This window comes from Nyctereutes procyonoides, unplaced genomic scaffold (assembly GCF_905146905.1).
Source record: "Nyctereutes procyonoides isolate TBG_1078 unplaced genomic scaffold, NYPRO_anot_genome, whole genome shotgun sequence".
In the NCBI taxonomy this organism is placed as follows: domain Eukaryota; kingdom Metazoa; phylum Chordata; class Mammalia; order Carnivora; family Canidae; genus Nyctereutes; species Nyctereutes procyonoides.
The window spans coordinates 6,855,371-6,875,150 of NW_026575030.1; the positions used below are offsets into that span (position 1 = coordinate 6,855,371).

Below are 19,780 nucleotides of genomic sequence, written 5' to 3' on the forward strand. Positions count from 1 at the left end.
TTCTGTTTGAAAAAGATCTCTCAGACAAGAGTGCAGACTCTGGGCCATGATGAGAAGGTGGCTATAGCAGTAGTCCAGAAGAAACGGACCTGACCATTACTTGCAAAAAGAACCAGAAGAGCAGCTCGACAGTGATCCCCATGACCAAGAGGATAAATGGGGTAGGGAGGCTGAATTTAGTTTTGTATCTGTTGAGTTGGAGGTACCCAGGGCATATGCATGAGTCGGAACCTAGAAGAAGGGGTGGTAGTCTAGGACCTGTTTATAGACTAGATCTGAGTTGGGTCTGACAGAGTTGAGAAGGGGTCCCAAGCACAGGTAACAAGAGGAGTCAAGGCCTAAGATGTATGTCAAAGTACATGGTGTGCGAGGCTTAGTGTGTGGACTGGGGAAGCTGAAATGTGGGCTCAGAGAAGGAAAGGGTGCCTCCAGGCAGGCCACTTAGATTGGGGAGGTTCTGGAGCTAATAAGGAGATATTTTCTTTGGTAGGCCTGGGGAGCTCCTGAAGACTGGTGAGCAGAGAGAGAGAACATGAGAGGCTGGTGGGTGAGGGACTCAGACAAGGCTATACAGACCAGCTAATGGTCAGTCAGCTGAGCTATGACACAAGTAAGCACAGCTATCACAACAGCAGCGGGAACAGAGAAGCAATGACAACTTTGAGAGCCATAGTGAACCTGACAAGACGAGCTCACTGATTTAGGCTGAGGGAGGCCTGGTCCTGGATTACAGTGCTGTCAAAGTCAAGGACCACATGGGCAAGAAAGTTCATACAGAAGAACAATGAATGAGGATTGATCGAGAGATGCTACAACATGGAGTGCTCATGCTCAGTCCTGTGTGAGGGTGGAAAGTGGATGGGGAGCTCAGTGAGCCAAACGGTTGCCCAGGAAGAGGGCGGGTTTGAAACATTATGCTAAGAGCTCACTTAGCTCAGTATGTCTACAGGGAGGGGAGCAGGACACTCCAGCGCTGCTCCTAGGGTAAAGGGTCACTTAGTAGCGCGCCGTGTGGAATGAGCACCTAGTGTGCCTGATGATGACAGGGAGCCCCTTCTGGTGGTGGCTTTCAGCAACTGTGCTACGATGCACAATCCACCACTCTCACGCGGGAAGAACCCTCGCCTCCTGTGCCTCCCAGGACCAGTCTCAAGAGTGTTTGTGGCTGATGCACCTACTCTGGCGGTAGAGTTCAATAAATCTCTTCTGATACTGTATTAGCTCAGCTCGGCTGGGTACTTCATCAATCTTTCGATGCAAAATTGCTATTTCTCGATTTCTTCGAGCCTAAATGCAAAAGAAAGGGGGAGACAATAGTATTTGGTAAAATGTCTCACATGTTCTCAGGGGGGTCAAAATACTACTCCCCACTTCCTTCTGAGCACAACCACATACCCCAAAAATCTGCTGTTGGCTTGAGGTCCCCATCTCAGATTCTGAAGCACTCTCCTCCCACTTTGAAACACAAGGAGGAGGTGTGTGTGGCTATGAAGCAGAACCAGAGAGGGCGGCAAATGAACAGCTAGGGAAGGATGACTCTAAGCGGGAAGGGCTTCTATGGACAGCCCTCAACTCCAAAGGACTCTAGAGTAGCTGATTCTTCCGTTACCAGGTGGGGATGGGAATGAAAAAGAAGGCCTCCCAGGTGACTAGGAACTGATGCCATCCTGCTGCCTCCATAGAAATTCCAAATTCCTTCACCTATTGAAAAACTCCTACAATTTACTCCTATAGCACCTTTCTAGCACTTTCGCCCTACCATGGACCAGGGGTACAGCAGCCAAACTGGCCACTGATGGCACCTGTGGCAGCAGAGCAGTATGGTGTGGCTGAGCTCCAACACCACTTGCTGCTGACATTCATGGGCCAGGACTAGTGGGCTCTCTGCACTGCCTTCCTTCTGTGCCATCCCATCTCACTCTCTGGCCTGCCCTGCTCACAACAGCATGTGTGGGTCTCTAAGTACTGGGAAAAAACGAGCCTCCTGGTGAGAAACCCACCATCGGCTCTGGCCACCAATCCCAAAGTAGGGTCTCTGTGGCTCTGGTCAGAGGGGAAAATGTTCGCCTTTTGGCCAAGGCTACACCCCCTGGGTACTCAGGCTCTGACTCCTGTATTTGTTTGTTTTTCCAGGAATCTTAAGATACAATTATTCAGTGTTTTCACTGCATCTTTCACCTTTCCCTTTCTACTGGCCCCTTCTCACCAGCATTTAGATAGGCCAAGTCCCTCACCCCTCAAAAGCCCTTTCCTAAGCCCTGATTGCCTTCCAGCTAACAGCCTCTTTCTTCAGCAACAACAGCCCATCTTCCTGAAAGCCATGACCCCCAGGTCCTGGAGCTGCCCCCACACCCTGCAGTCATCCTTCTCTCCACTGGCAACTGGCTTCTCCCAACACCTACCACACAGCTCTCATGAAGGTCACTGCAGACCTTCTCTGGGATACAGTTCCTGGATAACTGTCAGCTTCTAGCTTTCTTGATTTCTAGCAAAAGTTACCATTCTCTCTGCTGGACCCTCTGCTCAGCTTCCATAAGACCCTGGCTTCCCCATGCCTCCAAATACTGCACTGGAGGGTTCCTCCATTTCCTCTGCCTGTCCTCACACAGATTTCACCCCATGGTTACCACTTACATAGTGCTGATACCCAAATCTCCAGCCCAGGCTATTCTGAGCATCAGGCCTGACACCCAATCACTTCTTGGGCATCGCTACTTGGTGAAGTGCCCCAACTTTTAAGAGTCCCAAACAGATCTCAATAATATTCCTATTCACACACACATACACCCTTAAACTCTATTCTTTTTTAATGCTTTTTCCTCAATGAATAATATAAGTATTTCCACCTGAGTCAGAGACTCAAGCACCATCCTTGACTCCTCTGTTTCTCTGACCCAACTGATGCTAAGTCTCATCAGATACAGTTTCTCAATCTCTTGTGTGCCAGGTGGTTTCCACACTTGCCCATGGCCCCCGCTCTGGCTCACGGCCTCAGCAGGCTTATGGTTTTACTGGACATTCCCTCTGGCGAGTCTGAGGCTGCCCACAACCACAACAGGCATTGCATAATATTGACTCCCTCATACTTTGATGTATATAGACATATCCTGGTTCTCAAATAGCTGGCCAGCTCCCAGAAGATGGGCCATCCCATTTACTACTCCTGATACCTACCTAATGCAACAGTGAATATACATGTAGGAAGCACACAGCCACAAAGTTTCCAAGTATACAACTGCATTTTCCTGATTTTATTTAATTCAGTTTCTTTAAACAGTAACAGTGTCCCTGTTTTAAGGGCAAATTTGATGTACCTGAATTTAACCAAACAGCTCAGCAGAGTAAGCAAGAGCCAGAGACAGGAGAAACAGAGGCTCACTGGCCTCTGCAGCCCTGGGAAAGCCTGGCTTTCTCTTCCCAGAGAACAGGAAGAAGGCACAAAGCAAAGAACACATGAGTTAACCCTGGGCTTCTGAGCTTCCCTGAGCAAGATCCTGGCAATGCAAGGGATTTTACGAAGTAATTTTGACTCTATATGACTTTAGTTTTGGAACCAACTTTAAAACCTACTTCCTCCATATCTGATGGCTTTCTTATAAACCTCCAAGGTTATCAAATAAGACAGCTAAAATGGGCACGTAATTTTAGAGGAACAGTACTAGACAAGAGCATTGGAATTTGAATGCTGGCTCTGCCACTTACCAGCTGCTTAACTTTGGACAAGTACTTAACTGATACGAGTCAATTTCTTCATCTAGTAAATGAAGCTAATACCTACTGTCCACCCAGGGTGGGGATCAAATCTATCGAGATGACCGTGAAAATAAGATACCGATGTCAGATGTTATTGTCAACATCTTAAATCACATAGTTACGCTCCAGACAGAAGGCTGACAAATAGCAGCCTCCGTATCAGTCATTCTTAGATACCAAGACTTCTAGCTCTCTACAGATACCCATATGTAGCTGTATTTATGTATTTTTTTGTTCTTGCTTTCACTTACCTGTAGTAAACGGATCTTGTAAAGTTTCTCTTTCTCCATGTTATACCGTCTGTCTAGGTCTTCCTAAAAATTGGAAAAGGATACAATTATCTAAGAGCAGGAAACTTTGATTCCTCAATGAAGAGTTTTGAAACTAAATATTTTTATCATACCTCTCCGTTCTGAGGCCCCAAATTTCTTTTCTCAAATGGCCAAGTTTAGGGTCTGTGTCCTGTGAGACCCTTGAGACTCTTTCACCTCACTTTAAACAATTCTTCCTTCTTCTGGGGTCTAGGCAGAATCTGGTGTTCTTAAGTACCGCCCGAATTTATGTACTCCCCCCAAAAAACTATGATGATAAGGAGATAATTACTACTTTAAGAATCTGTTGTTCTTTGTCCCCACATTTACAGTGATGCTGGTTTGCTTTCTTGTTTCTACTTAGAGATACTCTCTCCAACATGATAACCACTAGCTATGTGTGGTTATTTATTAAATTTACATTAACTGAAATTTTTAAATATTCAGTTTCTTGATTGCAATAGCCACACTTCAAGTGCTCAGCAGGCACAAGGAGCTAGTGGCTATCGCACTGAAGAGGGTAGATCTAGAACACTGCCATCACTGCAGAAACTTCTTTTGGACAGCACTGAATTATGAGGAAGAAACTAGCTCTCACTGAACTCATAGAGGTAAGAGACATGGCTAGATGGTTTGCTGCCATCAAAGAAAGCTACAAAATGGGTGGGAGGTGTCTTCACCCCAAGCACGTGTGTGTACACGTACACATATACACACACACACACACACACACACACACACACGCACAGTCAGCCTCCTCCACAGGGCTCAGCTGCACACCAACCCAACGACTGTACTACAGGAGTCCTGAAGCTCATTCTCTAGTGGAGTCTGAGGGGACAAAGGGAAGAGGCAAACATTAAAAGAGGCAAATGTTTACAGGCTGTCCTGCTTTGCTCTTCTTTTGCTTTTTTTTCTTTCTCCTGGATGTTTGTTGGAGTTCTGGGAGCAATGGTTTAACTCACAACAGGGGTCAGCAAACTACTGTCCATGAGCTACACCATACAACTCTTGGGCCAAAATGACCACACTGCCTATTTTTGTAAATAAAGTTTCATAGCCATGTTCTTTCATTTACATACTGAGCATGGGTGCTATAGTGGGGTTGGCATACAAGGCTGAAAATAATTCCTATTTGGCCCTTTACAGTTTGTGGACCTTGGAACAAAGTACAAAAGAGAGTCTTCCCCCCTGCCCCACCTCTACCCCTCACAACAGCCTATGTGTTGTGACCAGCATGTGTGGCCAATGCAGGCTTCTCCTCTCCTCAGCTGAGATGCCAGAGCAGACAGAGAATGCTCACACAAAGTGCTGGGAGAAAACCCACCAGAATGGTGGCCTTCAGGGCCATCCCTGGGGAGAACCTGCTTCCATCTGAGGGGCTCTGTGAGGACAATGAGACAGTGCCCCTGAAAGCCTGCACACGAAGTGGTGGTCACAGAGAAAATTAAAGTAGGCATGAGAAAGTGTCAGGGGAGGGTACAAAGTTGGTTGCCACTCCCACAGAGGACAATGGCAGTCCTGAGAATGGGTTGGTACTTACATTATGAGTCATCACAGGGGTTAGGGTACCATGTGGCTCTCCAGCAGACAGGGTCTGAAATGATGAAAAGTAACAAACACTTGACTGAGTAAGGCAAATGGGACAGAAGCTATGGTTCTGCATGTAGGAAGGGGTGTGGGTGGGGTGGGAGTTAGTTCACTGACCACCTCTTTGGGCCCCAGATTTTAAACTGTTCTTAAATGTGTGTCACACATGAACAAGCTAAACTGCAACTGTCTTTGGATGTAATAGTCCCTCTAACAAGATGTGATTGCTAAGAAGAGGAATAGGATCTTGAAAGTCTAATTTGTACAAACTCAGAGGCTGACAGGCTGATGATTTGAGACCCAAAGGCTCAAAGTTTTAGAAACAACCAGAAAGGCTGGCTATGTGTGTGATGATGGTCCTGGGGCACCACTGCCCTGCTCAGTCAGACTCTGCTAATACTCCGTGCTAGTCCTGTCCTACCACTGCTGAGGCACCTCCAAGACATATGTCCTGCACAGCCAGGGTCAGGGTCCCCGAGCGGAGGGCATGTGGATGGGTGCTGCTTGGTCTGAAGCGGTCTTTTCCCCTCCCTGAGCCTTGAGGTGGAGTTCTCAAGGCAGAGGGCTCGGCCAACGCGCCAACCTGAGGCCTCGTCCAGCTCACACAGCTTCCGCACAAGGCTCTCAGGGAATGAGCTTTGAGAAGGGAAAACAAAATGGTAATCTCTACAATCTTATTTGGCGAGAGAAATGCTTTTCTTTCTGGCCTGTGTTTTAACTTAACTTTTAATGGCAATTCACACTAGCTCCTTGGAAGAGCAAGTCCTCTGTCCTGTCCTGAGGGCAGCTGGTCTGAACTGTTCCATAAGTTCAGTAATGCTCCGGTGCTGCTGGAGCTCTGACACTAGATCTTATTTCCTGCTTACTGCTTGCTGCCTTTCAGGGGTGGAACATGTCCCTAGGCAGGAGCAGAGGATGAAATGAATTAATTGGTACAACAATTAGAGAAAGGCTGCACAGGAAACTGAGCTCAGAAGGTTCTTAGAAATACCCCTTCCCTAAGTGGTGGGAAAGGTCAGGCTTGGAATGTAGTTATTCCTGTCTGCTGTGCATGCCCCCACTGCTGCCTTTTACCTACCCTTGCAAGAGAAAAGAGAGGGATGGAAACCTAAGAAAATCCTGTGATGGAAACAGTTAAGAAATGTGTGTTCACAGGCCCAGGTTATGGGAAACTGGCCGGTCCTTTTTAGCATCAGTCTCTTTGCTGGGTAGTCCTCCAGAAATCCTTCCACCAATAAGGCACAACAGCACCTAACAGTCTTGAAGACTCCTCTAAGAGCCTGAACTTACCTTTTCATCTCCGCCTGGCACTCTCTCAACTTTCAGGTTCTCAATTTCCTGTTGCAGCCGTGTCATCTCCTCCTTTAAAAGCAAAATGAACATTTATAAAACTCAGACAAGCTAGTAAATGGACTTGTGCCTGCACCACCCCTCTGCTGGACCACCAGGAGCAAAAGTCACACTTAATAAGACTTTTAAATATATGTATGTCTATAAATCAGAAAACAGTGTTTGTTAGACTGTGCTCTCAATTTGGAGTCTGGCATGCCCAGTCACTAATCTAACTCACTTCCAGTGCCCTTGGGGGGCCACTTACTATAGCACCCTATTCATCTTAGGCAACTGACAGAGCTGCTCCATGAATCTACTTTTTCCATGGCACCTGAGTAGGATGCCATGACAGGACAAGTGGAAGTAAGGTAAGAGATTTCACATGAGTCTTGGTTCAAGGTCTGCTGACATCAGGCAACACTTACTCGACAATGTGCTTTAAACTCTTGTTCCTGACTTTTCAGATTTTCATTCATGGCTACGAGTGCTCTCAAGTTCTGCAGGATACTAAAGAGAGAAGACCAAACAATGACATATGGAAAGCCGTTATGATTTTATGAATCACAGCTAAAATAAAGTCCCCAACTTTTAATTTCCTTTGTCTCTCCCAAGGGTGTCTAATGGGTTCTCCACAAATGATAATGACTACTATTTAACTGACATTATCACTCATTTATATATCCAAGTCCATCAGGCCACATCCAAACAAACAAACATCACAGAATCCAGAATTAAAATGTCAACTGCAGAAACATCAATGAGTTTCAAGAGTCCTGGATCTCCTTGGCATTGATTATTCAACAGTACTCGGAACACAGACAGTATCACAAACCATTTCTAATTTCCATAAAAAGGGAACAAATTGCTCAGGGTCATTAAAAGAATTAATTTGAAAATAAAAATGTCAAGTATTTGACAGTACTTTGCTCTCTATCCTGAAAGAAGGGTTTCTAATTATAAAGCCAAGTAATCTGTGGGTATTTCTTTGCTAAAAATGTCCTTCAAATCTAAGACTGCCGAATTTGTGCCTGAAGCTTTTTATGATGTAAAGTATCATTCAAGGGAGTGATACTTAACCACCTAACTGCTTTGGTGCTAAAAAAGGTCAAATGTAAGTGTGTCTTATGTGTAATTTAAGTTGTTAAAGACGATTAATAATAAAAAAAAAAAAAAAAAGCCCAGCAGCTGTTTCTTGGTTTAAAACAAAACAAAACAAAAAACCCAACAACCCACAAAACTGTACCTTTAATCCAAAGAGGCAGGGCTGAAGTGTTACCAGTAAAAAAGCTGGTAGCAAGGGTTGACTCCAGGGAGGAGACCTGGGTGGCTTGGGTACAGGGCTGACATGCCTTTTTGTTTTGTGGATGTACTATTTGGCTCTTAAAAACAGAAAACTAAAAAAAGCAAAAGCAAAGCTAAAAGTGTGCTGCTTCTGCTCCCAAGGGAAATCAGGAGAAGGAGGTGGCCGGCTCAGTGCAGCCCAACATGTTGGCATGTGCTCGAGCAATGGGGAGTGACCAGGCGTGGCTCAGGCGTGTGAAAGGAAATGACCTGCATGGGGGTGGAAGCAATGATCCTTGGTTCCTTAGTCCTGTGCTCAAACAAAATAAACCACGAGGCACTGACAGAGTTACTTCAAGGAGAAAATAAACATGCTGAAACCTCTTACCTTGGATCAGCTTTGGATTCTATCTTCTCCAGGGCTGCTTGTTCTTTGTCCAGTTTCTCACTGTAACTCTTCAGCTGAGGGAGAGAGAGGAGGTGCTATTGGTAGGGACTTGGAGGACAGAAGAGTGAAAACTTCTGTCCTCCCTCCCTCGACTCACATCTGTGCCCCACTTCTGGCAGCTGGCCAAGCTCACCGGATCTGGCTGTACACTGAGTAAATAGGTGGGCAAGAGAAATAGGATGGGGGTGGGGAGTACAACATGGTAAGGTCAAAATCAGACCCGTTTAGACACATTCTGTTGGTAAAAGAAACCTAGGCAATAGCTTTAAATCACAACAGCAAATGGGTGGAAAGCCAAAAGTGATGCTGAGAGCAGGTGCTTTCTGGTAGATCTGTAGGCAGGGGGAAATAAAATGAGGCTATGAGAGACAGACCTGGCTGAAATTCCCCGATACCATTGTTATGGCTATTAGCAGGGGTAGGGTTAAATCCATCTTCTTGAATAATTTCACTTTCTTTTTCTGAGTCAGGGTTTAAAAAAAGAAATTTTAAAGAAATTCAGATTTCCATTTTTAAGGTATACAGTGGTATCACAGAATGTGAAGCTGCTAAAAAAAAAAAAAAGGAAGACTAGAGCAGTTCTTTTATGATCTCTAGTATCTACTGTTAGCTGGAAGAATGTATAAAAAACATCGATTCCATGTTTTTCCAAGGTGTGTAAGGGAATGTGTACACTGAATGTATACATGTATAAAGGATATATATGTTACTTGTATCTGCATATAGTATTTCTGAAAACAATCACAAAAGACTGATTACCCTCTGGAGATGGTAACTATATAGTTGGGTTACAGTGGTACAACCTTTGTACTTTTTGAATTCTGAACCCTGTGAATTATGTTACCACTCCAAAAAAAAAAAAAAAAGTCAAAAAACCTCCAAGGGAACTAGCTGAAAACAGAAGAGCAGAAGGTGCAATCAGCCCTTCTTGCCTGAAGGCCTAAAAAAACTCAATTACCCTCAAACACAGAAGCAGGTACCTTAGGGACAAGAAGATGGCCAATAGAGAGGAAGGGCTGAGGAGGCCTGCTGTGTAGGATCAGTAGACACAGAAAGGATGTCTGCAGGGCTGGCATCTCAGTAGGAGAGCCAGCTGAGCTATGCAGTGAAGCCTGGCTCCCTTGACTGAGAGCTGGAGTTCAAACCCCAGAGGCAGGCAGGCTCCCAGAATCAGCAAGATCCAGGAGAAAGGTGGAGTGCCCAGGCCCCAAGTACCACTTACTACTGGCTGATTTCAGCCAACAGTAGAACCACACTTCCAGAATAATCACATGGGGGCAGGCTGCATGAAATGGATAGAGAATCCACACAGTTGGTAACAGGAAGTTTCAGAATCAAAGATAAGCATACCACCAAGAATTATCAAACATCTGAAGAAAGATAAAACCACAAATGAGAAAGAAAACTGAACAAATGAATTTTGATCTGAAGAAATGGTTTATAGATCAAGAAAAACTTGAAACACAATTAATGCCCTTAGAGAAATGGGAGAGAATACTGCATATACTACAAAGAATCAACCTCACACACGGGAAATTCAAGTTGTGATTGCTGAAATTGAAAAGTGGACAGGTTAGAACCGGGGAGCCCACCAATATACGGGCACACAGTCTCCTTGCAGGTGTCATGTGCTGTCACCTGTCCTTGGCCTTCCTTGCCTTGTTATACTTTACTCAATGTCTTCTCTATTTTTCAGTGCCACCAGGTTACCCTGGGAGGGCAGGTATCGCTGAGAAGGTGAACCAGGGCACACTGGGGGGAGAGAGGTCAGAGTGCTCGTTTTGCCCAATCCTTGACTTGAACAGATAAGGAGGCTGAGGCCCAAAGGTGAGGTTCATTACTTATTTGGGGGTCTGGTCTTCAGTGTTCTGACCAGTCAGGCTACTTCAGAAGTTGCTAAACATGAAGTTTGGGACATCTTCCCATTTTCCTAGATGGGACTTAGTATGACTGCCTTACTGGATAGTGAGCTCTTGGAGAGGTCTTCAGGTGCCAGACAGCCAGTGTGGGATTCTGGCACCCTCTGCATGGCTTTGTGTCCCCATCTGCAGAACAGGGATGCTACCCGCACTGCTAGCATTGTTACGGAAGGTCAGGGGACCAGTACAAGTGAGGTGCCCAGAGCACACCCGGCACACGTGGCCCAGTAAACTGCTATTATTTGTTGAGGATAAGACTATCTCCTATTGTTGACTTAAATTACATTCCCTACCTTTCCAGCACATGAAAAGAGCTCAAGAAATACCTGATTTAGTGTTTAATACAAAGAAAATTACTTCATAGCCACTTAGGATTTATATCCTAAGGCATGTAACTGTCTTAGGAAATTGATATCAAGACGTGTTGCTTGTAATCTTTCCCAGATGGTCATACAAAGACTGATCCATGACTTGGCAAACTTCATGCCAGGCACTCTGTGGCATTAACATTTAGACAACAGCAGGGGTTCCACCCCAGGAGTCTGCCATCCAACCCATAGGAATGTAGCCCCCGAACAGTGTAAAAGAAAGCTCCTCTGTCTAAATGCAACACAGACATCTCTGGAAAGAAGGAAAAAAAATTCATTCTAACTCCCATTCTTTTGCCTGCCCTTTTCAAACATTCCGACAAGAACTGAAGTGACTAGCCCAGGTCAGAATTAAAAAGTTTTGTCAGGCTGACAGCAAGGCAGTGAACTGAGTGTTACATACTGCTACAGAAACAAGAATGTGAAATTTAAAGAGAAGAGGGGACTGCCTTAGTTTCAGAGAGGCCTTTGAAGATCAGTCCTGTTTCCATATGGTTCACAAAGTACAAGCACCCCCCCTCCCCGTATGAGGCCCTTGTAGAGGACAGCCAGAGCTCAAGTACCAAAATCACAATGGAGAGAGCTTTCCAGATCCAGATGAGGATAGCTTTCTATGGAAACATGAGACAGAAATATCTCCACTTCCCTCCTCACAGAGCTGGCATCAAAAGCATTTGTTTCCCTGGCCTGGTTGCCTAGGCAATGAGAAGTGGGAGGTAAACAACACTGTAACACTGATGGGAGATGGCACACTCGAAATCCAGGTTAGAGAGATCATGTGGTTTGAAATACACCCACCGCCCTCCTCCTCCTGAGACCTTCTCCCCCATCCCTCAGAGGAGAAAACCAGCAATCCTGAACAACCAGTTACAGCCCTCTATAGTTCTCTTATCTTATAAAAAGAAACCTTCTCATTCTTTAGGACTTCAGTATTTTGAAGATACTCTACAATCTGCTGTTTGTAGGCTGCAGAGGAGCAGGGCCCACTTTCCGTGGGCAGAACTTCAAGCTCTATGTAGTCCTCGCTCTGCCCATCAGGCTGCCCTCCCTCAGAAAGCCCTTCCTGGGCCTCAGGGCCCATGGCAAGGTCTCCTGCCAAGATCAGAGGCTTTTAAACATGGCAGCATGGATAAACTGATGGCAGGGGTCATGGACTACCACCATGTGTCTGTCCTGCATCCCCAGGTGGCCCTGTGTCCTGAGAAGGGGACGGTGACTCCTCCACACAGACTGACGACACAGGGCATTCCATTAGTGGTGCAGGTCAAAAGCAGTTCTGAAAATCTACTCACCTCTGTCAGAGTTTGCTTTGTTTCATCGTATCTGGCTTGTAGGCTGGTATGACTTGCCTGCAGCTGTAAAAGAAAGGGAAAAGATACCTGCTCTCATTCAATCCTCACAACAGCACAGCTGTGGGTAGTATTCCCATATCACAGATGGGAAAATGGAAATTCAACAGATGTAACTGAGCCAATGGGGGAATTTCAGAACGGTTGCCGATGACAAGTGAAAAAAACTTCATATAATTAGGAGCAACTACATGTTAGGTGACAAACTAGATACTCTGCACAAATCCTATCATTAAATCCTTATATTTGATGGAAGAAGACATTTTTCTTGTTTTACAGATGAGCAAATAAAGACTCAGAGGGGTTAAGTTACTCAAAGGAAGTTTCACAGCTGTTAACTGATAAAGCCAGGATTCGAATCCAGGTCTGACTTTTCTGTACAGCTATAGTCCGTTCACTTAACCAATGTGCCTGTACTCAGAATATAAACTGCATTTCAGCACCCGGGATTCTAGCACAGAATACAACTGGTTGACAACAATCTGAGATTGAAGACAGAATTCAGGACTTCAACACTAAGAGATAGAAAATGACTTACTTTTACTGTTCAAAGTTAAAAAATTGTAAATTGTCATCAGGAAAATGTCATTTCTCTTTTCCTCACTAAAAGATATATCCTTGTGCTGTTTGTGAACTTTTAGAAATCTGAAAACATTAATCAAGAGCTCAAAGGGTTTGTACATTTCCACTTTTGAAAAGGGGAAGGGGCAGAAAATGACATCAGACTGGCTATTACCTGTGTACAAATTAACAATGAGAAATCTTATCCAGACTCTCAGTGATTGCTTCAAAATACCTTGCCCCATCCCTGAACATGTAAGCAACCCATTAAGAATTATGCCACCTTCAGAAATCATTGCTTCTAAACCATGCTTCTAGTTAGTCTTCATGACTGATGGTTACATTTCCAACATGGCCTATCAAGAAGCCAACTGAAGTAGAGAGCAAGAGTGATAAAGGAGGGGAGCAGGTGGGCTCTGGCTTTTCCCTTTGCAAAGGAGGCCATCTGTGTGATGAGACTTTCATTGACCTATAACTGGTAGAGAAGAATATTTGTGGAGAGTTTTTCTCTTGAAATATGAGCAGTTAAACTTTTTAAGTTCTTTTGTGGCTCCAGGAAGGGGTCCTGTCATTTCCCATATTCCTGCCCACCTCTCATGAATGCACCCATCCAGCTGCCCATCTGACATCTACTGAATGCTCCACTCACATGAGGTGTGTGGGAGGAGTTGATGAACGAGACACAGTCCTTGCCGGCAAGGATCTGGACCAGTAAACCAGGGATTAGAGTATGAGACTAGCTGGGGCAGAGCCAGGCCCAGGGGAGGCCCAAGGAAAAAGTCTGTCTCATTGGGGAGTCTAAGGACGGCTTCACAACAAAGACTCATGTGGGTGGATCTTGGTAAGGACATAGCTTGCTAAGAAAGGAAGACTCATCTCTTCTCTTTAATTAATTTAACTAATAAGAGCTCTCATCTATCAGTTCACGGGGCCATCTTTTCTCAAACAGGGGATATACCAATAGCTTAGCTTACTTTTCATCTTGCTGGAATCCTTCATGATTGTCCTACTCCCATTTTCTTCTTCATTATTAACCCTTAGACCTACCCCCAAAATTAGCAGCGGGTTACCATTCCCTCTCTTGATTCCCCTTTCCCCCCTCAATTCAAGTTTCTGCTCAGCTACCTACTAGCTTTGTTCCAGTCTATGCCTCCACAGCACATTCCCTTGTCAGACCACAAGATACTCTTTACTCCTTCTCTTGCTTTGCCCCTCCTCCCATTTCTTTGTTGGGCTAGGACTCTCCTTACGGCTGTCACTGAGGCCATGAGTGCATCTTGGTTGCTTTCCACCTGTATGACTTTGGAACAGGAGTTCTTGGATTTAAAGGTTTTGGATTCTCTCATACACTACTGGTAGAAGTATAAATTGGTAAAATGACTGGTGAATAATTGGCTGGTTTCTAGGAAAATAGAAAATGCATATATTTTGACCTAGCACTTCCACTTTCTAAAATCTATCTTCCACAAATACATATTTGCACAAAGGCAACTGTACAAAGATGTTCATGGTAGCATAGATTTGCAGTTGTGGGGGAAAACCCTGAAACAACCTACATACCCATGAACAGGGGAAGGGACAGGTACAGTAAATTATAGTACATACACACTATGTCATACTATGCAGTCAATTCAAAACAATGAGGTACATCTGTATAAAAGTTTGGTTTCACCGTTAGTAAGCTGTGTGGTCACAGGCAAAACTACTACACTTCTGTGTCTCAGTTTCCTTATTCATAAAATGAGGATAATAGTAGTACCTCCTCTAGAAGGATGTTGTGTGAAAAGACTGCATTAGTTTTGAAAAGTACTTTGTAATTACTTAGTAAAAAAGTCCGTATTAGCCATTATTATTACTGACAGAGAGATATCTATAATAGAATAAGTGAAAACAACCTAGAATTTGTAGTCCGACAACACATTCTCTCCAGGTGAATGGACAAATATGTGTTTGCAAAGGTCTCCCCAAACAGTGGCTTTTCCAAAGAGAAAAAGGAGACTTATTATTTTTTTTGGGGGGGGGGGAGGGAACTTTCATTTTTATCTTTTTTTTTTTAAGATTTTATTTATTTATTCATGAGAGACACACACACAGAGAGGCAGAGACACAGGCAGAGGGAGAAGCAGGCTCCATGCAGGGAGCCCAATGTGGGACTTGATGCCGGGATCACGGGATCATGCCCTGAGCCAAAGGCAGACACCCAACCACTGAGCCACCCAGGTGTCCCTCATTTTTATCTTTATATAGTTCTACATTATTTGGTTTATTTACAGTGAGCTTGTATTATACCTATAATACCTATAAGTTTTTTTTTTAAAGTGGCTGAAGCTATTAAAAATTGAAAGAGACAAAAAAATGCATGTGGCAGACCTACACACACACACACACACACACACAGGTGTGGAATATATGCTCTCTCATGATGACTTGCTGTTCAGCGCCCCACAAGAAGTGGGTGTGAGATGGATGTACAGGGCTGGGTGAGGTGGCCAGGGAGGCAGTCCAGGAGGGTGGCGGGGGAAGGAGCTGGGGCTGAAGCTCCAGGGACCTGGATTCTTGCACAAGAGGCTTGGCTGCTGCCCCTGTAACCACTGGCAGATTCAGAAACTACTAGAAGGTGAAGAACTCTGCAGACCAGCAAGCCCAGAGGTAAGCAACTTTTTTGTAGAAGGGCAAACTTAGGAAAAGGCAACCTTTTGTAGAGGAGCAAATTCAAATTTAAACCTTAGTAACAAAGTTCAGTGGCTGCAGATTTTTTTTTTTGATTGGATGGTGCAAATTAAAATGGGTTTATTAGTAAGTTATCTGGCAAAAAAGGCATATTCTTAAAGCTCAAATCACTTTCAGAAGAGTGTTGACAAAAATGCTGATGCTGGTTTTTAATCTTTATAAAACATTCACCTCTACACTTATTTGAGAAACTTTTTAATCTTTCATTCCTTATATCTGCATAAAGCTTTGGTTCATCAAAAGTTCATTCCTGTTTATATTTTCATTTCATTCTTGAAGAGCTCTCTCTTCTAATCATCATCTGAGACCCCCTAACTCATAGGTTATGAGTGACTCTCATAACTCATATGTGACCCTGGGCAAATCTCTCCCTCCCTATCTCATTTTCCTCATCCAGGTAGCTAGTTATGTGGCCAGGGACTACTGCACATGCTGGTCATCCTTAACAGCACTACTTGCAGCAATAATCACTGCTGTCCCTTACAGAGTGTGCAACATATAGGCAGTGTGCTCGAAAAATAACAGGCTCATGGTAAACACAGTTCTGGACCAACTGCAGAATAGACCCAAGGGTCAGAAAGGACTGCCCTTTCAGCTGAACTAAGAATATTCCAGGACTGGGGATCCCTGGATGGCGCAGCGGTTTGGCGCCTGCCTTTGGCCCAGGGCGCAATCCTGGAGACCCGGGATCGAGTCCCACGTCAGGCTCCCGGTGCATGGAGCCTGCTTCTCCCTCTGCCTGTGTCTCTGCCTCTCTCTCTCTCTCACTCTCTCTCTCTGTATGACTATCATAAATAAATAAAAAAAATAAAAAAAAAGAATATTCCAGGACTGCCACTGCAATGAAGTTTAGCACTCTTTCTCCCAAAATTTAAATGGGAGAGAAACATCTTTTCATGCTCAGATACTTTGGGCTCAAGGAGTCTGCAGTATCTTCAAAACTATCCTCTCTCATGAGGATAAAGACATTATGGTAAAGAAGCATCATTGGTTCATGCTCATCTTGATTCTGTGATGAGTTTTTTTTTGAACCAATCACTTTCAGGTTCTTATCACAATGGCAAAGGTCAGGAGTAATAAGCTCTGAGCTAAGAATTAAAATGTCTAAATAAATTATCAAACTGAAATCAAGACACGGTCAATCCTTGCATCTTTGTTTTGCTTATGATCCAGGGCATTTTGGTAAAACCAACCTACTGTTTTGTTCAACTATGGTAGAACAAATTCTAATAGAACAAATTCAAACAAAAAATGAGCAAGACCATTTGATGTATTAACATCTTTTGAATAGGTGGGACTTGGAAACGTAAAAAATATACATGTTCAAAACATCAAGTGGCACATATTTTTGGAAATCAAGCCATATTCATTCCCATAATCTTCTGCCACATGTGCTTTTCTAATTAATTAAAGCTTATTGCCAATGGAACTAAAGCATGTAACAACTTTTTATCCTATATTGACTGTTTCTGAGTCAAACTCCATAGTTGTCTCTTATGTCTACTTTCCGGAATGAATACAGGGAGGTTTTCCTAAAATAGTTCCATCCATCACCAAGGTTACAGAATACCATGCCCTAACATGCCCTTAAAAATGATCTTGTTTCCTCCATTTGTGGAAAGCCATCAACGGTCTAGACTATTGGATCAGCATCCTAATGGTTAGTTCAATTAATTCATGCTCAAACAGCAAACAGAATGGTATATGAAACATGCAAATCTGATCATGCCACTCCCTTACTTAAACCTTCCAATGGCTTCCAGTGATCTTATCAGGGCTTAGGAGGTCCTGTTTGATTAGACTTTGCCAACCAACTGCATCATTCACGATTCTCTAGCCACAAAACAGAAATTGGACAGCACCCTTCCTCTCCTAGGTCTTGGTTCATGTTGTTGCATAAATTCCCACCTAAGCCCCCACATACTTTCCACAGATTTCCTCCCCAGCAAACACCTCTTCATCTTTTCAGCTGAAGTCAAGTCTCTCCACTTTAGCCTCCTAGATATCTCCTTCAAGCACTTATCACAGCTATAATTAAATGACGTTGTATGTGATGTATTTATTATATGTTCGCTCAGTGCTACCTTAAGATCCTTGAAAGCAGGGATAACCTGTTCTTCATTCATCTCCACAGCTAGTTTTGTGCCTGCATAGAGCACTGTTCAGTGAACATTTGTGAATCAATAAATGTTATTCTTGTATTGTGATCTTCTAGAACAGAGGTTGGCAAATTTTTTCAGTTTGGGCCAGATGGTAAATATTTTAGGTTTCGTGAGCCACATTTGGAAAGGGCCAGATAATAAATATTTCAGGCTTTCTGGGCCACGTGGTCTCTGCTGCAACTACTTAGTGCTGCCCCTGGAGCTTGAAAGCAGTCACAGAAAATGGATGTGCATGTATCCCAATAAAACCTTACTTATGAAAACTGGTGGCAGCTGGATTGGCCCAAGGGCTGCCGTATGCTAACTCCTGTTCTTGAGCCTTCATTCTAACATGAAGATCTTCACTCCTTCACTAGTTTCTCCCTTGAAAAATAGTTTCATTTTACTTGAATTAAAATATAAAAAGAAAACACCAACCTCTTCCAGATGTTTGGTCTTCTGCAGAATCTGTTTGTTCAAGGAGATGACTTTTCGACGATGTAGTTGGGAGGTTCCTAATTTTTCTGGACTTTCTTCGGCTGACAGCTCAGACTGCTGTGGGAAACAGGGAGAGTAAGCCCAAAGGATTTCATTAGCCTACCTCAGTGTACATAAGACCGACCCATCCCTGCTCCACCTGGGCAGAGCACTACTCAGCACCCTGTCACGACTAGGCCAGTGCAGCCATGGGGTCCTATGCAAAACCCATGTCCAGATAAAAGATTCTGACACAATGACCAAGATCCTTACAAACAGAACCTACATTCCTGGCAGAGAGAACAGTGTGTGCAGAAGCAGACGAATATATAACTGTAGTTACATTGGTATCACATAGGCAATAGGCACCATCAAAGGGTTTTAAACAGAAGAATAACATGGTCATATCAATGTTTTTGTAAGACCACTCTGGAGTGATCAAGAATGATGAAATGATTCACTTTCACTGAAGTACTATAAGTATATGATCAAAAAGTTTAACTGGAGCATTTATAATGAAAAGCAATGGCCTACTGACTTATTTCTCCCCATCTGTGGGTCCATTGCCTTTTGACCATTTCTTATTTCTTCTCTTTGGTGTTCACAGAGGATAGATTTGAGAAGGATGGAAGATGCTGACTGGCCAGTAAGAGATTCCTGAACTGAATGTGAAGAGGGGAGGGAGAAAAAGGGTTGAGCAGGAAGCAGAGATCTGTCAGGACTCAAAGGGAGAGATTTCTGGGTAAATGCAGCAACAGCACTGAGAAACCATGCAAAAGAGGAGGTAGCTTGGTATGGACACTGAATACAAACATTAGCCTCAAGACAAATTAAAAGGTCAATCTTATTCTAACAGGAGTCCTTTCAATACTTCTTAGATGATCACAAAAAAGCTTGGATGAGCGCTATTAAACAAATGCCCATTTCCACATTTCCATTTTTTACTGGAAGTAAAAAATGTTTCAGACTAAGCACTGCCCAAATGCAACACAACTATTTGGGTATGCAATTTTCCCTGCCTGTTTTAAAAGTGATCATAAGCTTGAAAGTCTGGAAGATCTGCCCAAGGGGAAAAGAGATGGGAAAGTAGGGAAGAGGAGAAATTGGATGTAATAGTCATCATTTATTTTGGTTAAGGATCTCCCTGAATAATTCAGAAGCACTACTAACAAATGATGAGTTTTTGCGGCTTAATGGTTCCGGAGGTGGGGAACAACCAGCAGGATACGGCTACATAAAACAGTAAGGAACATCGCTTTCCATCTCCTGGACTGATGGGCCATAAAAGAACTAGAAAGACTAAGCATTTAGTATTGAACATATCTAGCCTTGAAACCTGGGACTTTAGAAAATGTCAACTAACGCACTCCAGCTTATCTGAATCTCTGGGAATTGGAGTTAATTTTTTAAAATACAATTAATTTGGTCATATTAAGATATCCACACCTGTAGTCTAGGGAGGGAGAACTGTTTCTGAAAATGATTTAAGTATAAAAAAGGAGGCACTGGAAGGACCACTC

General features: G+C 43.7%; 1 protein-coding gene across 2 annotated transcripts in view; it reads right to left on the reverse strand.

Moving 5' to 3' along the window:
- CCDC93 (coiled-coil domain containing 93) overlaps nucleotides 1–19,780 on the reverse strand; it is a 95,926-nt gene that overhangs the window by 22,050 nt on the left and 54,096 nt on the right. For both annotated transcript variants that reach the window (XM_055316173.1, XM_055316174.1), the window contains 8 exons: nucleotides 18,222–18,338; nucleotides 12,295–12,357; nucleotides 8,656–8,729; nucleotides 7,412–7,493; nucleotides 6,945–7,016; nucleotides 5,608–5,661; nucleotides 4,005–4,067; nucleotides 1,179–1,287 (listed from right to left, as the gene is read on the reverse strand). In XM_055316173.1, the coding sequence (XP_055172148.1) occupies nucleotides 1,179–1,287; nucleotides 4,005–4,067; nucleotides 5,608–5,661; nucleotides 6,945–7,016; nucleotides 7,412–7,493; nucleotides 8,656–8,729; nucleotides 12,295–12,357; nucleotides 18,222–18,338 (634 nt within the window). The remainder of the gene's footprint in view (nucleotides 1–1,178; nucleotides 1,288–4,004; nucleotides 4,068–5,607; nucleotides 5,662–6,944; nucleotides 7,017–7,411; nucleotides 7,494–8,655; nucleotides 8,730–12,294; nucleotides 12,358–18,221; nucleotides 18,339–19,780) is intronic.